Raw genomic sequence first — 12,206 nt, 5'->3', positions numbered from 1 at the left:
GACATGTCAGGAGAGGTCACAGGTCCACTTGAAGATTTTCTTTTCTCCTAAGAGATTACTTTTTTTTTTGTTAGGATTTACTTTTCCCTGGGCAGTAAGAAAGTTGTCGTCTTTGGTTGCCTTTAAATTTTCACCCAGGAACTAGTTCTTTTTGTCTTTGGATTGTTACTTTTGCAGGACACATTTTGAGGGAGCTATTGGATTTCAGCTTTGATTTTCTTTTGTATTAAATGAGAACTAGAATTTGGGTGCTCTAGGCAGTTCCTGTACATATACCTTTTTGCATCAGTTTTGATAAATCTCCCCTATTCTCGGGTTTCTAACAGCATGTTGCTAGCTGTCCCTTGAAATGTCAGTTAAATCCGCTTTTCAGAGACTCCTGTACTGACTGGTAAAGCAAGCACATAAGGAGCCATAGAAGCACCTAGCAAGTCACTAGATCATTCAGAAGAAATTACATGTAGGGGTGCCTTCACACACGGCAGACTTTGTTGCAGAAATTTCTTTTTTGAAATCGGTTCCATTCATCTGAATGGGGTTTTTAGTGGAAACACATGGATTTCTGCAAGTTCCATTCAGGTAAATGGAACTGATTTTGAGTCACAGAAAACTCTGCAACGTGTGAAGGCAAGCATGTCCTTTGTGGCTTCATACAAGCTCCATTTTCATAACTGCTTTGGATTTTTCTCTGAATTAACACAAGTTGGCTGTGCATATGTAGGTACAATACAGGAGGCCTGATGAACTGGTATTGTATGTTCAGTAGACCTTGTCCAAATTTTTGCTGTTATCCATGATATTATGGCATTCATGTGGCTTCCTCTGTTAGACATATGGCCATAGACATATGATAACTTATGGCAGAACTTCTGTCCCTGGATAACAGACGGCTTAGGCTAGTTTCACACTAGCTTTAGACATTTCTGGAAGGCTGCCGGATGCTACCAGACACAACTCTGCAAACATCCCGAGAAGCGGCTGGATGAAAACGGCTGCATGCAGCAGCAGCAGCAGCATTTGTCTGGCAGATTCGCTGCATATTTGCTGGGTTGTGGCCGGATCTTCCCTGGCCCCCATTATAATGAATGGAGCCGGATGCGGTTGCTTCCAGTAATGCAGAGAGATCTCAAAACGCCAGTATAAAAGTAGCCTAACAGGAAGCACTGCTTGATACTTCCTTTACCGCTTCTGCCATACATCCCATTGCAAAAGGTGGGATAAGTCAACAGAAACCTTGTCTGTGGCCAACTTAGAAGACCTGTCACCTCTACTGACATGTCTGTTTTAGCAACTACCGTACTTGAATTCCCCATGTAATAACAATTGTGGACCATCTATCCTTATGACACTGTACCATTTATTTATTTATTTTTATTCCTGCTAGAAATTATTAATTTGCAATGAAGGTCCAAATGGGTGTTATCATTTGGGAGTGTGTGCCTACACTGTCTGACATTGTGCACAATCCAAACTGGTAACACCCATCTGGACCTTCATTGCAAAATTATGGCAAGTCATTCATAGCTTATAGCAGTAGTAATAAAAGAATGGCAGAAAATAGTCTTAAAAGTACACTGAACAAAAATATAAACGCAACACTTTCGGTTTTGCTCCCATTTTGCATGAGCTGAACTCAAAAGATCTGAAACATTTTCTACATACACAAAAGACCCATTACTCTCAAATATTGTTCACAAATCTGTCTAAATCTGTGTTAGTGAGCACTTTTCCAAATGTGCAGTTTGATCACACAGCACAATGCCACAAGATGTCACAACCTTTGAGGGATCGTGCAATTCGCATGCTGACTGCAGGAATGTCTACCAGAGCTGTTGCCCGCGCAATGAATGTCCATTTCTCTACCATAAGCCGTCTCCAAAGACGTTTATGAGAATTTGGCTGATCCTCCAACCGGCCTCACATCTGCAGACCACGTGTAACCACACCAGCCCAGGACCTCCACATACAGCATGTTCACCTCCATGATCGTCTGAGACCAGCCACCCGGACAGCTGCAGCAACAATCTATTTTCATAACCAAAGAATTTCTGCACAAACTGTCAGAAATCATCTCAGGGAAGCTCATCTGCATGCTCGTCGTCCTCATCGGGGTCTGGACCTGACTGCAGTTCGTCGTCGTAACCGACTTGAGTGGGAAAATGCTCACATTCTATGGTGCCTGGCACGTTTGAGAGGCGTTCTATTATTGGATGAGTCCCACTTTTCACTGTTCAGGGCAGATGGCAGACAGCGTGTGTGGCGTCGTGTGGGTGAGTGGTTTGCTGACGTCAACGTTGTGGTTCGAGTGACCCATGGTGGTGGTGGGGTTATGGTATGGGCAGACATATGTTATGGACAACGAACACTGGTACATTTTATTGATGCCATTTTGAATGCACAGAGATACCGTGATGAGATCCTGAGGCCCATGGTGGCGGTGGGGTTATGGACAACGAACACAGGTGCATTTTATTGATGGCATTTTGAATGTACAGAGAGATACCATGAAGAGATCCTGAGGCCCACTGTTGTGCCATTCATCCACGACCATCACCTCATGTTGCAGCATGATAATGCACGGCCCCATATTGCAAGGATCTGTACACAATTCCTGGAAGCTGAAAACATCCCAGTTCTTGCATGGCCAGCATACTCACCGGACATGTCACCCTCTGAGCATGTTTGGGATGCTCTGGATCGGCGTATACGACAGCGTGTTCCAGTTCCTGACAATATTCAGCAACCTCGCACAGCTATTGAAGAGGAGTGGACCAACAGGCCACGATCAACAACCTGATTAACTCTATGCGACGGAGATGTGTTGCACTGCGTAAAGCAAATAGTGGCCACACCAGATACTGACTGTTTTTCTGTAACCCCCCCCCCCCCCCCAGTTAGGCAAAACTGTGCACATTTCAGAGTGGCATTTTATTGTGGGCAGTCTAAGGCACACCTGTGCAGTATTCATGCTGTCTAATCAGAACCTTGATATGCCACACCTGTGAGGAGGGATGGATTATCTCAGAAAAGGAGAAGTGCTCACTTACACAGATTTGTGAACAATATTTGAGAGTAATGGGTCTTTTGTGTATGTAGAAAATGTTTCAGATCTTTGAGTTCAGCTCATGCAAAATGGGAACAAAACCGAAAGTGTTGCGTTTATATTTTTGTTCAGTGTAGATGCTGCAGAATTGTTACATGTGGACTGCAAGTAGTTACTAAAGAGACATGTCGGGTGAGGTTACAGGTCCTGTCCTACATGATTGGTCCAGTCAGTACTAGTACTCCCCATATTATAACCTTTCTTGAGCATGTTGTCTTGGGAATAGCACAGCCATTTGTTATTAGATGTTAGTGAATAAGTTGACTCCATCGTGTTACCATTCCCCCTCGTCAATGGGGCGTGACCCTACTCAGTAAACACATAAGTGGGTCATTTATTATACCGAAATACGCCTATATTAGGATTTAGTTGCTTTGCAATCTGCGACTTCTCCCTGTTCACCCCAGGTCTAAAATTGTGGACGTGGGAGCTGAGTGCTGCCTGTTTTAGGTGTAGAAAAAGGTCTAAATGTTAGCTCGGAAACCATCTTACATTTAGAACTGATGCTGGATGCGCTGAGCTATGGCCCTTTATTAAGACTGGCGTCTAAATAGCGGTCTTATTAAATGTTCCCCATAGTGTCAGACTGTGTAGGGACACCACCCCAAGTGGTATCACCCAGCTGTCAACTTACTCATAACCTCCCTGGAGGATTAAAAGAGGAATGGCTGAATGCAGTGTCATAAGACAAGATGCTTAATAGTTGTTTTTTATAGGGAATACAGGTATTTACGAAGGCTACGTTCACAGTAGTGTTTGGATATCTGGCAGGCTGTTCCAGTTGCCTGTCCCGGGATGAATGGCGGCTGTCGGCCAAATGATGCATGCAGTGGTATTTGTTTTGCCGAAACCTGGCATTTATGCCGTAGAATAGCCAGATCCCATTATAATCAATGTTGATCCAGCAATATTTGGTAATGCCGTTCTGCCGCAACAGTCTGCCAGATTTTGTAATGCAGATATTAACATACCCTAAAATAGACAGTAGAGCAGTACCAGCGAGTGCTTTCACAAGGAATGCTGAACTACCATAAAATCGGAGAACAACACAGGCTTGCATGGAAGATTTTGTATAAGTCTACAAAAGTGCGCATTTTACAATCTGTGTTGTTTCTTTCAGATGTTACCCGACCTGAAGGCAGACAACCAGCGGCTAAAGGATGAAAATGGAGCCTTAATCAGAGTTATAAGCAAGCTTTCCAAATAAATGGTTTATACGGCGGCAGCAGCAATTAAACGGCATTGCACACCAGTTACTCCAGTGGACCATAACATGGCAGTCACTGGATATGAGGGGGTTGGGGTAAACTACTTGGCGACTGCAAATTTCAAATATCCTGCCAAACTCCCTTTTTCTTTTGTACAAAAAATGTTTGTTTTGTATTAAAATGTGGCTGCTGACTATGAATGACTATGAATTCTTGTTTACAGTTACATCGTGCAAGGAAAGTGTTCAAGGCCTGACGCCTCCTGTATTTAACCAGTAAGCCTTAGTTGTACATAAGCCTCCTGCAATCCAAAAGCTTTCTGCGATTACAAAAGACAGTTACTACATACTTGATGTTGTGCCACACATGAGATCCATATATATATTTAAAAAGAATCATTTTTTTTATTTTTAACTTGTGTAACTCTGTTGAGATTTTAACTCTGAGTGTGCCAGCAGTTTTCTTCATGCACTGTTTATAGGCCGCTATTTGCAGAAACCGCTGTGGCTTTCTGGAGCCTGAACTGGCGAAGCTTGGCTGGAACATGTATTTCAGCAGATGACAGTCCAAAAATTGACGTATTGGTTTACAGCACCTATAACGGCAGCACCAAGGCACCTGTTTTTGTATTGCTTATATTTGACTACTCTTATTAGTCGGGGCAGTTGCATTTCTCGTTTGTCGAATATCCATTTCCTCAGCGGAAATCTATTTCCCCCTCTTTTTTTTTTTTTTCTTTTTTTTTTCTTCTAAGAAGGCTTCAACGAGCTTCTCAGTACTGTAGCTTTCACTAATTTTAGCAGGTACTGTGTGCGTGTGTGTATATATTTGTGTGCTTGTGTGTGTATGTATATGTATATATGTGTGTGTGTATATGTGTGTGTGTGTTTATATTCACATACATACATATACACACATGGAGAATCCTTATTGCGTTTCCATACCACTGTGTGGCATGCTCAACTTGGCCTCTCGGCAACGTCTGTTACTCCAGGTTAAAGATTGTTCCTAAATAGTGATCTTAATAAAACTTGGTCATTTTATTGTATCTTGTCTGTTTTCCGGAGGCGTGACTTCAATTTATAGCTGTAAAAAAATCTGATTCTTTTCTTTAAGTCACAACTATTAAACGTATATTATTTCACTACATTTCATGTTTCTTTTGAGTACTGTCGATATCCTTTGTGCTAGCCAGAGTGAAGTCACTATGTGTATACTCCTAACATGCACTCTGTTGTGTAAATGCACTGTTGCCATGTCAGAAGGCATGTCAATTAATACCACCGTCATATCTATCCGTTTTCTACATTTCAGTGGCCTTTTTGCAGAAAGTAACCAATATTATAAATATGTATGTGTATGCGGCTAAGTGAGTTGATGCTTTCTCGTTATTTTTACTTTTGTTAGCTTTTTATATATTTCACTGACCCATGAACAGTGTAATACTGGCACATGAATCTAATCCACTGAAAAAGCTTGGTAATTAAAACAAAACTGTAAATTGTAAAGCTTGCAGCAGCTATTGTATTGTTGACTATAATGTATACTATATTAAATGTGAATTTGTACCCCTATAATTTGCAAAAACAAAAAAGGTCATTGTGATCTACTGCCTATATTTTGTGGGTTTTGTTTTCTTTTTGGGTATCCAAACTTGATGTCCTCCTGTTGGTTTCTACATTTTATGAAGATACATAGCCTGTCTTTTACTGCCAAGCTCAGGATTCTTGACTTTTAAAAGGTACAAAGATAGTTGTGGGATTTTGTTATATTCATTTAATATGTGTGTGGGGGTGTTAGGGATTTTGCATCTTGAGGATGCAGAAAAGAAAATAAGAAAAAAACCGGGCAGCTGATGTGGCTTCCTGGAGATGCAAGTTTAATTATTATGGACTGTACTTGGTAAAGCTTGGGTGTCTGTGAAGAATGATGATATATTTCTAATTTAGTATTTTATATTTAGGTTATTTATTCTTTATCTGAAACAGATTGGCTACTATGCTACATTGATTTTATTGGTAGTATTGAGCAGGCTCTGTATCTGCATGAAACTTGTAACAAAACCTAATCTTTTGGAGAAAAGTGTATTTTGACATATACAAATAAAAATGAATTAAAGTATTTTCACCGTGTGCATCAACATGTTAGATTTCTTTAGACTGCACTTTACTATGGGTTTTAGATTTAAATCAAAGTTTTATTGCCAAATAAGCACCTGATCTCAAAGAAATCCTGTGGGAAGAGCTCCAGGAAAGATTATTGAAAGGGGGAAGATTTATCTTTGAAACCTCCTGTGGTGAAGGAGGATGCGACTAATTTCTGACAGTGCAGGCCTCCTCATAAATTAAGGAAATTCTCTTGCTGTCCTGGCGGCAGAATGAAATCTGTGGTGGACCTTGCCCTCATTACATATCGTTTTCCGAAAGTGGAGAGGGTGGTGTAGAAGCGCCACTTGCAACAAAATTTGCAACTCTTTACACGCTAGGTTTGTGACTTGTTACACAAAAAAAGGCACAGGGGGATGATAAATCTCCCCTAAGAATACAAGTTCTCTTGGCAGCTCTATTATAGACCAAGAAGTCAGGAAGCCCGACACCAACTACCACCTGTTTGCCAAGAAGACAAAAAGACAGATGTGGACATTATAACTCCACCAATCAGGTAAAGAGCCTTTTAAAGGGGTATATCAGATCGGCAGGGGTCTGACACCACACACCTCAGCCAATATTCTGTTTGAGTAGCTCTGGCGCCTGAAGTACACTTCTCCATCTAAGCTTTATCCACCTCACAATGGACTGAGCTGTGTAGTTCATGCACCTGAGCTACTCCGAAACAGTTAATTGGTGGGGTTGCAAACCTCTGCTGATCTAATATTGGTGGCCTGTCCTTAAAAGGGTTATCCAGCCCCTGAAATGCTCCCCCATATGCCCGAGCCCCTCACACAACACGTACAATTAGTGAGGTCAGTTTCGATGAAACAAACTAGGACAGAGAAATTTGTGGAAAACATAAGGGAAGGATCTGGAAGGGCCTTAATACCCAAATGTGAGAATCTGATTGCTATCGAAATCAGAGTAATGAACGAAGTCGGGAGACTAGAATTTGTTGAGCATTTCTGATGTGGGTGTGTTAATTTTAAAAGTACTAAGTTAACCAAAAATCTGCAATTCTGATGAAAGGCATGACCCACCAGCAAATACTTGATATGGGCATCAGCAAAGGGAAAAGCTGATCAGAATTGCTTAGACTTAGAGGTAGTCTGACCTTAGAGCTGAGAACCCCTATGGTCCTAACTAGTGTTGAGCGAAGTCGCTTTGTTCAAAACTTCGGAATCGTACTGTATGGAGATCTGTCTCCGTACAGTATTAGAATGTATGGGCTCTGATAAGCCAAAGTAAGTTATTCGCAAAGTCGCGTGTGACTTTGTTGAATGACTTCGGTAGTTAATTTTTTGGCTTTGGTTCCGAGGTACTCTTCCCTGTAGCAGCTAGATATAGATAGATATATATCTATCTATTGCCTTTAAGAAGGTAAAATTTGGTTGAATAAGGTCCCCCACTCTACAGTATTATGGATAAATACCGAATAAAGGCAAAAACAGTGCCTTTATACACATCCAAGGCTCCCATCATCTGATCAATGTCTGAGATAAATCTCTCTTTGTGTAGATTCCTCTAACAAGAAATAAAAACCTACTAAGGGTACTTTCACACTAGTGTTGTTTGAATCCGGCGGGCAATTCCGTCGCAGGATTCTGATCAAAATGAAAAAATGCATTGGAAAAAAAGGATCTGCCATTTATGGACTAACTTCTTTTTAAAAAAAAATCGGGTTTAACATGCAAAAGCCGGATTCGGTTTGACGGAACACATGGTGCCGGATCCGGCATTAATGCAAGTCTATGGGAAAAATGCCGGATCCGGCGTTCAGTCAAAGTGTTCCGGTTTTTTGTCCGGAGGTAGAAATACAACATGCTACGGTTTTCTGAAAAGCCTGATCAGTAAAAAAAGACAACTGGATGCATCCTGAACGGATTGCTCTCCATTCGGAATTCATGGGGATGAAACTGATCAGTTCTTTTCCGGTATAGAGCCCCTAGGACAGAACTTAGCGGCGGAAAAGAAAAACGCTAGTGTGAAAGTACCCTTAGGATAGTCACCCCCCTTCCCAAAGAAAAATAGGAATGTCTTAGCAAGAGAACCTCTAAAGCCTGAGATACGGTGCACCTATGCTTATTTTATGTATAACTTTACACTAAGGTTCTTGATAAGAAGAGTCCAGAATTCCTGGAGGGAAACACCTGTCGGGTAAATCCACCATAGGTAGTTCAAAAGCACTTGGGAATCTGGGCCGGTCACCCAGCTGGTGGAATAATGAGGATTTCCCATCTTTGTGAGTGTACAATTGAAATGGGAAGCCCCACTGATTTGTTGTCTTGATTGCAAAAGTTCAAGGAGGGGTTTCATGGCTGGGCTGTAATGTTCATTGGGGACAATCTGGAGATTTGGACTTCTTGAAAGTGAATTGGGCTGGATGTAACAACCTAGATTCACCATGTTAGACCACCATAGGCTTCCCTTATTCATGCAGAGTGGCTTCTGGCTGATTGCAGTCCAAGAAAAGCTAAAGGGTAGATTTATAAAACTGGTGTAAAGTAGAACTGGCTGGCTTAGTTGCCCATAGCAACCAATCAGATTCCACCTTTCATTTTCCAAAGGAACTGTGAAAAATCTAAAGTGGAACCTGATTGGTTGCTATGGACAACTAAACCAATTCTAACACCAGTTAGCTAAATATTCCCCTGTGACTGCTAAATTTCCCAGCCTGACGGCAGCTCCTATGACCCAAGATCACAGCATCATAGTGGTATATGATGTGCGTTCCTGCCACGTCTACTGTCCTGTAAGCTTCTGATGCTGTGAGTTCAAGTCAGATGAACTGCAGTCAGACCAGTAAATGCGACCGTTTGAAACGAGCTTAAACCTTGTGACAGATTCAATATAAGAACAACCTTTACCAAGATGTCTCCTTTTTTTGCATCTACTCCTGCCTCAAAAAGGATATGGTTGCGAGGTTGTGACCTCACCAGGATATTGGCAATAAGCAATCACCTACATAATTCAAACCTTGATGTTTTCATTGCTATTAGAAATAATAAAATATTGAAGACATTTTTACACAAAATGTAGATATTCTTAGAAAAGCTACCTACAATATTTGAAAACTGAGTTCACATAAATCCCTAGTCGTAGACCTGTAGTAATTAGAAACTAAAGGCATCCTCCTTTACTTAGGCTACTTTCACACCTGCGTTTAGGTCGGATCCGTCTGGTATGTGCCCAGACGGATCCGCACCTATAAGGCCTAATGCACACGACCGTTTTCCTGTTTTTTTTCGCGGACCCATTGACTTTCAATGGGTCCGTGGAAAAATCGGAAAATGCACAGTTTTGCAGCCGCATCCGTGATCCGTGTTTCCTGGCCGTGAAAAAAATATGACCTGTCCTATTTTTTTCACGGCCAACGGTTCACGGACCCTTCAAGTCAATGGGTCCGTGAAAGAACACGGATGCACACAAGATTGGCATCCGTGTCCGTGATCCGTGGCCGTAGGTTAGTTTTTATACAGACTGATCCGAAGATCCGTCTGCATAAAGCTTTTTCAAAGCTGAGTTTTCACTTCGTGAAAACTCAGAACCGACAGTATATTCTAGCACAGAAGCGTTCCCATGGTGATGGGGACGCTTCTAGTTAGAATACACTACAAACTGTGTACAAGACTGCCCCCTGCTGCCTGGCAGCACCCGATCTCTTACAGGGGGCCGTGATCAGCACAATTAACCCCTTCAGGTGCGGCACCTGAAAGGGTTAATTGTACTATCATATCCCCCTGTAAGAGATGAGGGCTGCCAGGCAGCAGGGGGCAGACCCCCCCCCCCCCCCCCCCAGTTTGAATATCATTGATGGCCAGTGCGCCCCCCCCCCCCCCTCTATTGTAATAATTCGTTGGTGGCACAGTGTGCGCCCCCCCCCCCCCTCCCTGCCTCTATTGTAATAATTCGTTGGTGGCACAGTGTGCGCCCCCCATCGGCCCCCCCTCCCTCTATAGCATTAACAACATTGGTGGCCAGTGTGCGGCCTCCCATCTCCCCCCCCCCCCCCCATCCATCATTGGTGGCAGCGGAGTTCAGATCGGAGTCCCAGTTTAATCGCTGGGGCTCCGATCGGTAACTATGGCAACCAGGACGCTACTACAGTCCTGGTTGCCATGGTTACTTAGCAATAGTACAATAGTAGAAGATTCATACTTACCTGCTGCTGCGATGTTCGTGTCCGGCGGGGAGCTCCACCTACTGGTAAGTGACAGCCTCAGGTCTGTGCGGCGCATTGCTAAATGAACTGTCACTTACCAGTAGGAGGAGCTCCCGGCCGGACACGAACATCGCAGCTCCCAGGTAAGTATGAATCTTTTACTATTGTACTATTGCTAGTAACCCGCTGCCACCAATGATCGGGGGGGGGGGGGGGGTAGATGGGAGGCCGCACACTGGCCACCAATGTTGTTAATGCTATAGAGGGAGGGGGGGGCCGATGGGGGGCGCACACTGTGCCACCAACGATTTATTACAATAGAGGGAGGAAGGTGGGGGGCGTTTGGGCGCACACTGTGCCACCAACGAATTATTACAATAGAGGAAGGGGGGGGGGGCGCACTGGCCTTCAATGATATTCAAACTGGGGAGGGGGGGGGGTCTGCCCCCTGCTGCCTGGCAGCCCTGATCTCTTACAGGGGGATATGATAGTACAATTAACCCCTTCAGGTGCGGCACTTGAGGGGTTAATTGTGCTGATCACGGCCCCCTGTAAGAGATCGGATGCTGCTAGGCAGCAGGGGGCAGTCATGTACACAGTTTGTAGTATATTCTAACTAGAAGCGTCCCCATCACCATGGGAACGCCTCTGTGTTAGAATATACTGTCGGAAATGAGGTTTCACGATCTAACTCATATCCGACAGTATATTCTAACATAGAGGCGTTCCCATGGTGATGGGGACGCTTCAAGTTAAAATATACCATCGGATTGGAGAAAACTCCGATCCGATGGTATAAAAGGGACTCCAGACTTTACATTGAAAGTCAATGGGGACGGATCCGTTTGAAATGGCACCATATTGTGTCAACGTCAAACGGATCCGTCCCCATTGACTTGCATTGTAATTCAGGACGGATCCGTTTGGCTCCGCACGGCCAGGCGGACACCAAAACGACTTTTTTTTCATGTCCGTGGAAACTCTAAAAATCAAGGAAGACCCACGGACGAAAAAACGGTCACGGATCACCTAATGCAAACGCTTGCCTAATGCAAACGCTTAGATCCGTTTAGAACGGATCCGTTTGCATTACCATGAACAAAAAAAAAAAAAAAAATTTTTTTTTTTTTTTTTTTTTTTGTTCATGATAATGCAAACGGATCCGTTTTGACTTTACATTGAAAGTCAATGGGGGAAGGATCCGTTTGAAAATTGAGCCATACTGTGTCAACTTCAAACGGATCCGTCCCCATTGACTTACATTGTAAGTCTGGAGGGATCCGTTTGCCTCCGCACGGCCAGGCGGACACCCGAACGCTGCAAGCAGCGTTCAGGTGTCCGTCTGCTGAGCGGAGGACAAACGCTGCCAAACTGATGCATTCTGAGCGGATCCGCCTCCACTCAGAATGCATTAGGACTGGACGGATCCGTTCGGGGCCGCTTGTGAGAGCCTTCAAACGGAGCTCACAAGCGGACACCCGAACGCTAGTTGGACGGATCAGTTTGCCTCCGCACGGCCAGGCGGACACCAGATGTCCGCCTGCTGAGCGGAGCGGAGGACAAACGGCCAAACTGATGCATTC

At 43.6% G+C, this 12,206-nt stretch overlaps 1 protein-coding gene across 6 annotated transcripts in view; it reads left to right on the top strand.

Annotated features, from left to right (window-relative positions):
- PPP1R12A (protein phosphatase 1 regulatory subunit 12A) overlaps window positions 1-6,434 on the top strand; it is a 127,574-nt gene extending 121,140 nt beyond the window's left edge. For 5 of the 6 annotated variants that reach the window (XM_040410432.1, XM_040410398.1, XM_040410408.1 and 2 more), the window contains one exon: window positions 4,224-6,434. In XM_040410432.1, the coding sequence (XP_040266366.1) occupies window positions 4,224-4,310 (87 nt within the window). In that variant the 3' untranslated portion in view covers window positions 4,311-6,434. The remainder of the gene's footprint in view (window positions 1-4,223) is intronic. The other variant, XM_040410417.1, reaches the window with a different exon arrangement.
- The last annotated feature ends 5,772 nt before the right edge of the window (window positions 6,435-12,206 follow it).

Source organism: Bufo bufo, chromosome 1 (genome assembly GCF_905171765.1).
Source record: "Bufo bufo chromosome 1, aBufBuf1.1, whole genome shotgun sequence".
Lineage (NCBI taxonomy): Eukaryota > Metazoa > Chordata > Amphibia > Anura > Bufonidae > Bufo > Bufo bufo.
This window is presented reverse-complemented; position numbering and strand designations above follow the sequence as displayed.